We start from the raw sequence: 14,022 nt of genomic DNA, 5'->3' as shown, positions 1-14,022 counted from the left end.
TTTGTTTGTTTGAAAATTAATAAATTATTTAAATAATAAGATACTCTAATTATATAATTATTAATTACTAAGATACATTTAAAAACATTTTCTGTTATGTGTTAACTATATTATATATTACGATATTAGTAACTTATAACAAATATTATATTCATATCCTATTAGTCTATTATATTATATTAATAATAGGTACCTATGATAAACCGATTCCGTTTTGTCATTTTTTTTAAAATGCGTTTTGTGTGTTACCAAATCGGTCAATTTACTCGAACAACATTTAGTCCTTAACTGTTGTGATTTTTGTGCGACTATTAAGTCAACATTTAAATTTAAACTATTATATTGTTATGTGTGTTTGATGTTAAAATACAAAAATAAAATAACTTCGTTTGCAGTACAAAAATAAAGCGTTTATTTATTTATAAGACATAATGTCAATAGTTCAATAGTTTATGTCAATTATAGTAGTAACGCGCGCTAGTGTTAAGTAATAATATATTATAATGAAATATCAAACCCTAATGAAAAAAATAAAAACGTAAATGCTTTATTCAAAGAATTTTGGGTAAGGGTATGTCGCCGAACACGGAAGAACTGTAGTTTTTCGATATCACCTCCTGCAGCAGACGGGCGTGTCTCAAGTCTCTAGTCTCGCATACCACTTTGACCTGTAACAGATAAGCATACGACATTCGGGTCACAGTTTATTAATACGTCTCGTATAAATCAGATCGCCTTTGAAAATAATGTTGTGCCTTAATAATTAATATTTTTCAGAAGCCAAACACAAAACCATAGGATTTCATTGGCTGGATACCATTTTATTTTTGAAGTTAAAAGAATTTAAGACGGGCATTTATTGTTCCCGTCATACAAGTGCGTATCATAGCAAATATGTCTATGAAATTTACGCTCAGAGAATCACGTTTAGCACCGTATGTTTAATAATTATAGTGAATCAACCTATTAATAAATTTGATGGTAAGAGCATTATATGTGTTTGTATGTGGTCATCTGGGTTTTTTCGATTGTTCGATTTTTTTAGCCAGTTTTGAGTGTATTATAATATAGCGTAAATTAAAAATGCTGTTAATTCACTTAAAAACTGAATTATTGTAAAATACCCACATACAAACACAGATCATATTCCTACCATCAAGTTTCATACCTTGATTCTCCCCAATTTTTAAACTAACAAAGCTAAACTTGTAAGACCGAGACAACAAATGCCAGTGTTACGTCCTCTTAATATAAATGTTAACAATAATATTCTATATTATAATATGATAAAAAGTAAATAATAATAAAATCACATTTAAACATCACGACATTTTGGCGTTTGGCTCTCATAAATAATAAACATAAAAACCACGTGGGTAGCTACTAGGTTGGCGAGCCCAGACCGACATTCGGACTGGCCACATCACAAGATGAGTCAAATTTTGAAACGCTGGTATTTTTCAGCTGATTATTACATTCAGTTTTGAGTGAAATCCAAATTCATTATGATATAGTATCATTGAAAGTGCCTTACCATTTATTTTATTAATATATACTTTTATCGAAAAACTAATGATTTAAATTATAATTTAAAAAAAAAAAACCGTTCAATTCACACACTGACCCTAACGCTGAACACGTCGTCCGACAGCCAAGCCCTTTCGTGTATGATGTCTTTCACGCAAACGCCAATTGTTGCCAAAATTCTGCACAATTCCGCAATTCCACCAGGCCTGTCGCTTAAAGTCGAGTGGAACTTGACCAGTCTACCGTCGATGGCCAGTCCCCTGTCCAAACACCTTCCCAGTATGGACGTATCGATGTTGCCACCGCACAGCAACAAAACGACTCTGAAAATAACGTCAATATATTAAAACAACAGCTAATAATTATTCTAATCGTTCGATGACTTTTATGACATGATTTAATAAACTAAAATCCATTATTTACAATTTACGTTAATTCGCCTAAAATTAATTTATAATATTATCGACTGAACGGCATGGTTTTGCGCTACTTAAAAACCATTTAAACAGATTTAAAAAGGAAGAATAATCACCACCACCAGATTAGATTACCTGTCAAGCAAAGCCAACGTTCATAATATTATTTACATCATAAGCCTATCACATTCAACATTTTATTAATGTCAGGCCGTCACTGAGGCCCAAATTTCAACATGAGCTAAAGGCAAAATAAGGTAAGTGTGTGTGTGGTAATAAAAGTTAATAATATTAGGAATAACGTATTATTGCAATTACAGCATAATAATAATATAATTATATATTATTTTAATTTATGAAAATAAACTTTCTCGATTTATTACTGAGCAAAAAATAATAACATAACTTGACAACTTTTTTATCAATGATTGAATATCTGAGTTTTAATTTTTTTTGATTATATCAAAATATTTTTTTTTGTACAACTAATATATATATTATATTATTATGTATTAGTCGTACAAAAAAAAAATTATAATGATAATAGCCATCATTCTTAGTTTTTTCAAACTTTAATAGCTCTTAGATTGATCTTAAAATTGTGTGTGTGTTTTTATGTAGCAGGAGACACTTTATAGCCAAAAAAATGCTTCAATGTTATAATGAATATTTAAGTAGCAAAAGTTTTCGACTAAATAAATCTTTGGATCATGTACATTTAGCTTATCAACTTTGATTGTACTCTGTAAGATTCTTTTTCCCATGCCATGGTTTTCATCCACAATTTATGTGTGTGGGCATCGTCCTCTTAAACATATTTAATCATTATTAGTATTTATTAATTTAATTTACTTTTATTTTATAATACATTTAATATAATATTATTATAGTTTTTAGAGCCAATTAATTTTCCGTATTGATAATTTATTATTATTAATAGCTTATTTAATGCCCCCCCCCCACAAAATATGTTATATTGTTTTATTTTTAAAACAATACCACTTCCGTACCTAGTATATATTAATTGGCTATAAAACATATCAATATTATTATACGTCCATTTTTAATTCAAAAATCTTCTAGAGAGGTTTGCGGTCCATAAATCGTGATAAGGGTAGAGGCCTGGGAACGACTAATATTCTATCACATTAAAATCAGCGATTTGACTACGATTATTATACTACCCACTCACTTTTTTCCCGCAAACTCATCCAAAGTACCAGACAACACGGCTGCTAGTCCAATGGCTCCGGCGCCTTCCACTACGCACTTCTCCGACTCGACGAGTCGTAGAATTGCCATCGATATCCATTCCTCCGTAACAACAATCTAGACAAAGATAGTTTCGACGCTATCAATACATGCGAGTTTAAATACACAGTTATCCGTTGTTTCACTGTGTCGGATCAAATGTTAGTGGGTGGGATATTCTAGCTAAGACTTTGTGGTCCCCATACACGATAAAAAGATATAGAAAGATTGTGACTACAATACAGAAATAAGGTGGGGCATGCCCTGTCTGTCCCTTATCGACCAAACCAGTTGTAAAAACTAAATGTAGACTATCATGCCACCAGGAGTGGCGGAGTCTACACATATACACTAGCGATAGCTATGGAAGTTGTCTCCGGTTTCCTGAGGTTTCGTAAATTGTTGTAGGTCATTAATTAATTAATAAACGATGGCGATGTTTCCGAAGTAATCCGTGAAAAGTTGCAGCAACGTCGTCGATATCACAAGAAAAAAACAATAATATTGTGACTATTATAATACACACATGTTTTGGTGTGCGTAATGATGACATATTTTCCGGATCATTGTTCTTTATATTTTATTTATAGCTTATAAATAACAAAAATATATAATTCTATTAAAAACATATCTCTCGCCCGCTGATACTACTCACTATACCATTACAATCTATAGTATTATACAATTAATATAATGATATAGTATTATAAATCAGTGATGCAATTATTTTATTATCACAACTTTTTCAAGTTATATTGCACATTTTACAATGATATAATGTCCTTTCTTTCTGGTTGAAATATTTCACGTGGGAAAATATTGAGGATAATTGGACTCAAGGTACGCCTGAGCTGGGACTCCTCAATAAATTTTCCTCAAAAGTAATTTTTTCACATCCCTTTCATCATTGCAAATCGTATACGACAGCGCTATCTGACTAGGAAATTAAACAGCTCTGAGGGCCAGTTCTTAACGCACACGTTAGAGTTAAAAATAATTTGGCAGCACTAGATGGCGCTGTCGTTATCGAATTAATTTAAATCTAAATATTACTGCAGGCCAATGACGTTAGCGACGTTAGGTTGAATTAAACCTCACTAAACCTAACAAAAACTAACGAATCCTAACGAAACAGCTCGGCTCGGCTCTCGGTTCGTGGCCCGTGACTCTCGGTACTACCAAAGAACAGCGTTGTGGGAACACGAGCCGCTCGGCGCACCTCACGCTGTGCCAAGTATAACCATTCCCACATCACAACTATGATAGGTACTCAATAAATAATACCAAACCAACTTTAGTGGCTCAAGTTGAACGACAGCACACGAGCCAAGCCACGTGTAGTGTAATGAATTTCCATGTTTTGACCATATTTGAAATATTATGACAGTACTATCGTCCAAAATTACAATGTGATGAGAATGAAGCAATATTATACTGCTATAACAGTTGATTACTTATTAGAGAATTAAAGAAAATTGTATCACGTATGATATTATTATATGATTGTATTAATATTTGGTGAAAATCTACAGTTATTAGTTAAAAAAAAATTAAATCAATTTTGACCTCTTTAATACTCCACTAAGAATTCACTTTCTTATCAAAAAATATCCCAAAAGTTGATGACAGACAAAAAACATACTTCATTGTAAAATCAACAAATTCATCGCTATGTTTAAGATCTAAAATAAAAGTCAGAAAATAATTTAAATTTTAAATTTGTTACAACATGAAAATTTGTAAAAAAAAAAAAAAGTATGGCCGTTGCCAATAACCCAAAACAATGACTCAATCATCATTAAGGTTTAAGTATAACCAAAGAATAAATAGTTGTAAATATATCTACTAAGCATGAGTTACCTACTTATTAAATAACTCATTATTCCTTAAATTATTATGTACCCAAGTGAAAAAATCCATCTATCCATCACTTTATTCACATTTATACTCTAAATTTTACCTATGATTTATGATTTAAAGTACAATACAAATAAAGAACAATTAATACTACTAATATTACCTCAAATAAATTAATATTTTAAAAACATTCATCACCACCTTCCTATTGATTATGGTGATTCATGAGTAGCCAAAAGTCAATAATGAAGTTCTACAAGTTAAGGTAGCTAATAATTGTATAGTACTGGTGTTTTTCATAATAATGGGTCGAATGGGTTCAAGTACAACCCTGGATCAGACCTTGGACCTAGCTCTAATGCAATAATTTTCTCAAATTTTTATATTTTTAATGTTTGTGTGTTGTTGTGCTCGGAGAAAGTGATTGGATATATAATTATAGCCAGGACCTTAGCCTGAACAAAACCGATTTGGACGACGCACACTTACCATTTTATCGACCAAACCTGCGGCCGTGGCAAACGCGTTGCACCCGACTCTAGGCACGGCCAAGCCATCGGCCAGCGTGCTTTTGCCATCGACGGTAATCGGACTACCGTGTTCCATGGCTTTAGTGAAACTCGGCACGCGGTCGGATTCAACGCCCTGAAAACAATAAAATATGGAATTATATTCTGATAACATTCAAATAACCAAAGTCGCATGTTGTTTCTCAATAATAATAATATATTAAAAGTATAACATATTACTATCATAATGGCGCTTTATACAATACATATAAAAAGTAATATTATATAAAGTGATTCACAAGCCACGCTCATTTGTTGATGCATTAAAATCAAAATTCGAATGATAATATTTTGTAATTATTCGGGACCTCAACTATTCAATTGTATATATATAATAATAATATAAATAATAATAATAATATTATAATATTATAATATCTATAATATAAATTTAATTTTAAATTTAAACGGTCTAATCAAAATTCAAAAAAATTTAATTAATGTATTTTTACAAATGCCTAGGTTACATGTCACCGTATTCGGATACGTACGAATATACTTTAACGTTTTTCAATAAACCATATAATAATATGTAAGATATTAAAATACGGATAAATTATATTTTGGTTTGACTGGTTTTAATTTTGTTAACGGGTTCTACAGATTCATTAACAAAATAGACTATGTTTTAATTATTAAAATTTTTCAAATTTTTTATTCAACTTATTTATTAGCATTTTTTGTTATACACATATAACATAAATCATTTTATGAATAGTAAAAATTGTTTCAAATATAGCACATGTGTATGAAAAAAATTTTACCAAGTTAAAATCCGTCTTACTAATGGCAAGCAGTTTTTTTCAGGTGGTATTATACTTTTATGTCATTTCAATAAATATATTCATTGACATAATGTGCCTCAGAAATCTACTGATTAAATACACACAAATTCATATGGAATATAAAATGTCCAGAATAGACTTAAACATGTTACATAATAATGTACATTTACTTGTCATTTGGCATATACCGACAAGTCACCAAAATAATATCATAATAATCTTAGATATAGAAAGTACATCAAATGTTTTTCTCGCTACGTATGGCGAATGGCTGTAGTTGTGTAGCTAAATTGCCTACTCAATACGCCGTGTTATACCTATAAATTAGTATAGTTATATTTGAATGCATTTAAAAACATATTATTATACAAGGAGATTCTTTTATCATGAAACACGTATTATTTCAAAAAGTATCAATGTTTTTGAAAATATTTTTTTACATAGTTTCGAGTTATTAAAAAACAACGTTTTTATTAAAAAATCATATTTTTTATCTTTGTATTTTTTTAAGTATTTTTACATTTTTGAAAGACAACAATATAGAGTTTTAATTTCATATTCAAAAACAGAATATTTTTCAATGTATTTTGAAATATATAATTAAAATACATAAAAATCAAATTTATGACGAGTAGTTTATGAGTTATATGTATTTAAAGTTTAGAAAAGCGCAATAGTGGACAAACATTTTGCGGGATAACCCCGTACCACTGCACTCTGCCCATCTAAACTTTAAATACTTATAACTCATAAACTACTCGGCCTAAATTCGATTTATATGAATCAAAATCCTAAAAATTATCTGCTTTGAAATATGAAATGAAAACTCTATCTTTTCATTCAAAAAGTAAAAAAATTTAAAAAATTATAAGTATAAAAAATATAATTTTTTAATAAAAACAGTTTTTTAACAACTTGAAACTATACAAAAAAATATTTTTAAAAACATTAATACTTTTTGAAATAATGAGTGTTTTGTGATAAAAGAATCACCCTGTATAATATTATATAGAAATTAAACACATTTAAATTTTATTATAAAAATCGAAAAATCACAATATCTCCAAATTATTTTAATTTAGAGAACATTTTCTATTTATTAAGATTCCATAATAATATGGAACTATATGTTGACATTTATTCCAAGTTTTGTTGACAAAAAAATATAAAAAGACATAATAAAATCCTCATTGGAGAAAAATACAATATGTACAGGTTGTAAAGGTATACATCAAACCATTTTAATACTTAATACAATTTTGTTTTTCAGACATTATTTCGCGGTGCTGTGAAAATCATAATATTATACTCACGATAATTTTGCAGTCTTTTTTCAGTGTTTTGACAGCCAATGACACTCCAGCCAGCAGACCACCACCACCGACAGGAACGACGATCGCATCGGCGTCCGGAACGTCTTCTAATATTTCAAGCCCCACTGTACCTTGGCCGGCCATTATGTGAGGGTGATCGTACCTGTATGGAAAATACAAAATATTTTATATTATGTTAATATTTATTGATTACTGTAGAAAGTAAGTAATCTCAGACTTATTTAATACTCAAATATTGAACTCTGATGGGGAAAAATGAAAATCGTTAAAAACACAAATATGAAGAAATATGTAAGTATTATTTGGGGGTGAGTGGCCGACTAAAACGAGAAATTGAATAATAATATAACAATCTGACGCGACGGCGGCGGAAACCTGACACGATATAATTTATTACGATATAATATTTTGATTTAAATGTCTAATGCGTGGTTAAATTAAATATTTAAATTCATATTATGATATGGTGCTGTAGCATTACTAAATTAGCATAATATCCTCTGTACCCATTGATGTAAATGATGTCTTTCTCTTTGGATAGCTGGAGAGCTATATGCTTGGACTCCTTCATGTTGATGCCCTTAATGATGACGGTTGCGCCAAAATTTCTGCAGGCCTCGATTTTTATTATCGGAGCAACCGTGGGCATAACCACCGTCACCGGCACGCCTAGCCGCTTACCATGGTAACATAGAGCCTGTGCGTGGTTACCCAAAGACGCAGATATCACGCCGTTTCGCTTGTGCTCGTCGGACAACATCATCAGAGCATAGCACGCTCCACGTTCCTTGAAGCTGCAATACACGACAATATTTTCGATTTTTAGTAATTACTCAAAAAGCAAAACTTATAACGTACTTATAATGTATGATCTATATTATGCGATCATGAATTAAGAAATCGGCACGTAATTACGCCCCGTGTAGCGCAGGGCGTGCGGACTTCTTATACGCTGCCAGAGAGAAGGAATTTAAAAAAAAAATCTTTGCCGCCGAAGAGAAATCTAGTTCGGGGAAGTACAAAAACCTTTGATAAAACCGCCTACCACTTTCTGGTCGGCATATCCGTGTTGTCCCTTAAATTAGTGCATGAGCATCAACCGACTGAGTAACATCCTCAAAAAATACCGAATTCTACGATCGATAACTGGACTCCTTGTACAATAATCAGTGTGTTTATTATTTCGATTTGTGTATTTTTAATTATTACTTTGTGTTACCTAAAACTCCTACAACATAATCCACAAGCAACTGCGAATCAGGTAAGGCATTTAATATAATATTTTATATTGATTGCAGTTATTTAATTAAATTATGTGCTTTTTACATACAATTATGTTATCTCGAGAGCCCTCCGAACACCTGGAGGAAGGTAATAGCGTAATTTTACTATTTTAACATTCGATTTTAATATAACTATCGACAGGAGTCGTTTTTATATTTATCGTATTTTTACGTTATTACATCATATATTAAAATATGCATACATAATATGCTATTGTCGAGTTTTTGTGATACATGAGGGATTTTTCTCCCAAGAATCGATTTAAAAGTGCCCGAGTTTAGACCTCGCCAATTCCAAGACGAAATTTCGAATTAATGGTAATGTTTTCACAATATTTTAGAAGTGTCATTGTTTTCTAGGATAGGTATTTCATTCACCAAATAGTATAACTATAGATATAGGTAATAGGTACTGAAAATAAACCTAAATAACCTGAATAACCTGTAATATACCTACTGAATATTTATATATTATGTATATATTATGTATATTATATAAACGCCCTTATATATTTAAATAGACGTTTATTGCATTCGATTTAAATAATCTGTTAATAATACCTTCCGGTGTACTGCACAAAGTCCTTTTTCAAATAAAGTTCCATGTTGACAAGACTGGACAAATGCGATTTCTGCACGCGAATAATGAACAATTATTAAATATTAATATAGTCAAATCAAATAAAATATCTACTTAAAACAATAAAATAATACAAAATGCTCACGGTACACGCTGTCTTGATTACACCATCTTTTATCTTGTAAGCGGCAGACGTTATATCCTCAAATGTCAATTTTAGGGGACTTGATTCCAGACAGAAAGGATCTTCGACTTCCATTTCTTCATTCTATATTTCACACGATAACAAAGAATAAACTATTTAGTTAATAGTTCATAGAACGTTTTAAAGTTATTTAATTATGCATACAGTAGTATGTAAATTTATTTTCATTATAAAAATCAATTAATATTATATAATATACAACATACATATATACGTATTGTTATAAAGATTGTAAGTATAATATTTTTTTCATCTCTTTTGAATTGAAATATCTATTACCTAGCTATGCATTTTATCTAAATTCGTTGAAACTGTATCATATAATATACGTTTAGTATTATGGTTTGTATGTTACACTGATTTAATTAGAACAACTTTTTATTTTACATTAAATATTATACTAAAATAACACTATGACTGTATGCTGACAATAAGGTCTAAAAAAAAAAATACGCAAATACTTAATAAATAATACTGTTACAAACATAGATTAAGTATTATAAATATTTAATCCAAATAAATTGGTTTTCGACAAAATCGATTTTGGTTTTTGATGTAACTCTCAAAAAAATTACCGTAGGTACATGAAATGTTTACTAGTTGTTTATATTAGAATTTCCTATAAATGATAAAATTTTAAAAATATTTAGACTTGTTTTGAACTGTTCACGGGCATTTTCAGTTTCCAACTTTTTTAGTTTTTTTTTTCTATGAATGTCAATAAAATTTTATTTGTTGGGTTAAATAACTTGGAAATTTAATACAAGGCTCCTAATGTATTGTTACAGTGACATTTGAAAAATATTAAAAATCCATGGTCACGGTTTTATTTTTATAATATGATTTTTTTTTATAGATATTATTTTGAGTTAGAAATACATAAACATTTTTCATTTCGAATCTAAGATTTGAAAATGTAGTACAAGATTTTCTCGTAAGTTTGTCCACCTTTATAAAAAGAAAAATCTTTACAAGTATGTCATGTTAAGCTTTTATGAGCGTTTGAATTCATATTTTTATAATATTGGATATTCACTCGATTCTCATGTGGTGATTTTTTTATTTTGTTTTAATTCAAAAACGAATAACTATAGAAACATGAAAATTTAACTGAATGTTTATTTTATTAATTCCTATACTTGATAAAATTTTCAAAATATTTTGACTTTTGGCTCGTTTTGAGCTGGTTACGGACAATTCAAATTTCAATTTTTTTAGTTTTTTTTTTTTTATATATGTCAATTAAATTTTATTTGTTGGGTAAACATGCGTGAAAATTGAATACAAGGCTCCAGATATATTGTTACAATAGCAGATGAAAAATATGAAAAATACAAAGGCACAATTTTATAAGCATTTTAAGTTCGATTTGTATTAAAATTAATATTACTTTCTTCAAAAACACAATCCATTATAGTGACCCACTTGTTATCTTCTGTGCAGCAGTGTGACACCCACTTGCCCACCTTTTTTCTTTTAACATCTTGATTCTTGTTCATATTAACACTATTATACATATACATTATTCTACATACGTTAGTAGTTGATTGACAACTGTTAATACTTTGTACACATTAAAGAAAAATCCATGTGCTGTTTTTTTTTTTTTTCGTAACGTGAAATTAAAATAGTTACTTCTCTTATTGAAAAGTGAAGTTATTTCATTACAGTTTTGTTTGAAACTAACCTAACCTAACAAGATATGTAATTCCAATTGCTTGTATCTCCAAGTAATGAGCGAGGATGCTTAAATAGTTTTTAAAAGTAACATACTGTTAAGAACCACTGAACACTGTCGGTAACATTATTCTATATATTATTATTTATTAATGTATTTAGCTGTAAAATAATTAAACATATTATTGTAAACTGATACGTGTGTGACAACAGGCGAGTAGGACTCCCTTCTCCATAAGAATGATCTAAGGAATCTGCTGAATAAACGCTTTTTTAACGGACGACCAGATCGTATGCGGGTTAGTCTTTGAGTAACGCATTACCAAATGTTCAATGTTTTTTTTTTTCTATGAATATCAATCAAGTTTTATTTGTTCGGCCAAAAAACGTGAAAATTGAATACAAGGCTCCATATATATTTTTACAATAGTAGTTGAAAAATATTAAAAATACATAGGCACAATTTTTGGCATAAGCACAAATGCAGACTAGAGTTGCCGCGATTTAAGCACCACACAGTACCAAGAAACAGACATTCGATCGAGCCACCGCGGAAAAGGTAAGTCGTGTAACATAACGTCGTTACCCAACACTACTATAAATTTGTAAGGATAATAGTTAGATGTAGGCAATACGAATATACTACGTTCTTATTTTCGAACAATCAGGTTATGTGCGTAGTAAATTACCATCAGTGCCTTTCATTATGTATAACTTCCTCACACACATGCACCCATGCACTTATCTCGCTTTTTTTTTTAATTCACTTAAAATGTTTTATTGTTTGATCGATATATTTATCGAATAATAATGTAAGCTAATTTTAAAAAAAATTTCGTTTAAAATTATAATGTTTTCATCAGTAATTTTCTTTTTTTTTATCGTTTACTTTAATATTTATCCGAGTTATATTAATTATTTTGTGATTTTATTTAATATAATTTTATTAAGAAAAGAGTCTAGAAAACTTCAAAAAATTAAAAACTTGTAATAAACAAAATTGTTTGCTAATTCAAATCTGTTTTGAACTGTGGAATAAATTATACAAAAGATACGTCTTTTGACGTTAAGTTATCTTCACCATGAACCACCCAAACAAGTGTGTGAAAGTATAATAATTGCCCGAAATGAATGTATTAGAGTTAACTAATATCATCATGTTTTGTAAACCGCATTGATATCTCCGCATTGTCTCAAGCGCCAAAAGGCAAATACCTACACTAATATATTATGTTAGGGTCGCTTATATCGACGTAACTATTATTATAATATTATGCTCTACACTCACCTTAATGCAAATCAATATTTTGATTTGATTGCCTTACGCGTTTATAGAGAAACAATTAAAATTATATTTTAGTTTGTCGTATATCATAATAATATTACGTCGTGTTCGTGGTTCAACAATAATATTCATTCGCACCGCGGTAATTGAGCGAATTTATTACAGCGAGTCTCCAATAATAGTATTATCCTATCGCAACACCGCGTTACTCTATATATTACTTATATATTATTATATTATATACTTGTGTGTACTTACGATCACATTGTCATTGTTTTCGTTTTCAGCGACCATTATTGCGTGTCTCTCGGTGCCTATATTATATTAAATATGATATTAAAGTGCAATTATATAGTTATTGCAGTGCAATAATTGCACACGTTTATTGCAAACGCGGTGATAAACGAGTATAGTCGGTGTGTGTGGGTGGTAAAACCGATAGTGGTACAACAGGTGTCCTCCTCGCCTGCACAACGTGTCACACGGTTCACAGACAAAGTCGATCTGGCACGTTAATAATTATTAATGATGATATGTTAATAAACGTATACGAGATGTGTAACTGCGATGCCAAAGTTTGCTCTAGCCGGCGTTTCGTGGTTATCAGCCGACGTTTAACAGCGTTTTATAGTCGGGGCCCGTCAATAATATGATATACGTAGTGCATCACATCGATTATTTCGTGTCGGCCAATTGAAACCGTTGTGTTATTGGTCTCGATAACGGGGCAATATTTCTTGACGCGCTAATGATCGCCTATTACTGTAAATCGCGATTACGTTCGATTATTATAATAATTTATAACACTCAAATCTACATACGGACCTTGTTGTGCGGGAACCGTATACAGAATGTTTCATACCGTGATAGTTCAGAGGTCGATCATTTTTGTTTTATATACATAAAACAGACCGACAAATCACTGCAGTTGATAGTGTTTTTCTCTGTTAACCTAATCTAGTAAACTCGCGTTGAAGATAAACCAAAATGTTCGTGTTACATGGGTGAAATTTGGCAGGGTTTGGAGCACCCCTACAAGACGAATTCAAAAAAAACCTAAGCGAATCAAATTACTGTTTTCAAAATAGCTATTCGACTTGCTACGACAGACAAAATATGGATATAACTTTTCACGTTTAACGAGTCGACCTGTCTAAGACTCCCAAAAATTTTTATTTAGCATAGTCAATATTATATTATATTTGATAATAATTAATAGTCACGAACAATGTTTTCTTCGGCGAGGCATACAA

At 30.3% G+C, this 14,022-nt stretch overlaps 1 protein-coding gene across 1 annotated transcript; it reads right to left on the bottom strand.

The window, feature by feature from the left end:
* Positions 1-388: 388 nt before the first annotated feature.
* On the bottom strand, positions 389-13,391 carry LOC132935165 (L-threonine ammonia-lyase). The gene is made up of 9 exons (XM_061001633.1): positions 13,028-13,391; positions 9,748-9,870; positions 9,584-9,654; positions 8,246-8,533; positions 7,719-7,881; positions 5,541-5,696; positions 3,136-3,272; positions 1,625-1,850; positions 389-668 (listed from the first exon to the last, which is right to left on the bottom strand). Exons 1-9 carry the CDS (start codon positions 13,061-13,063, stop codon positions 552-554), a joined length of 1,317 nt encoding a protein of 438 aa, XP_060857616.1. The 5' UTR covers positions 13,064-13,391; the 3' UTR covers positions 389-551.
* Positions 13,392-14,022: the final 631 nt, after the last annotated feature.

The sequence above is a fragment of the Metopolophium dirhodum genome, chromosome 1, assembly GCF_019925205.1.
Source record: "Metopolophium dirhodum isolate CAU chromosome 1, ASM1992520v1, whole genome shotgun sequence".
NCBI classification, from domain to species: domain Eukaryota; kingdom Metazoa; phylum Arthropoda; class Insecta; order Hemiptera; family Aphididae; genus Metopolophium; species Metopolophium dirhodum.
Note: the sequence above shows the minus strand (reverse complement) of the source record. Positions and strands in the feature narration are given on the sequence as shown.

Coding starts and splice junctions, on each gene's coding strand:
- LOC132935165 (XM_061001633.1), bottom strand. CDS start 13,063: ATGGTCGCTGAAAACGAAAACAATGACAATGTGATC. Junction 9,655..9,747: donor TAATCAAGACAGCGTGTACC/GTGAGCATTTTG, acceptor ATTCGCGTGCAG/AAATCGCATTTGTCCAGTCT. Junction 7,882..8,245: donor GACATCATTTACATCAATGG/GTACAGAGGATA, acceptor TTTTCCATACAG/GTACGATCACCCTCACATAA.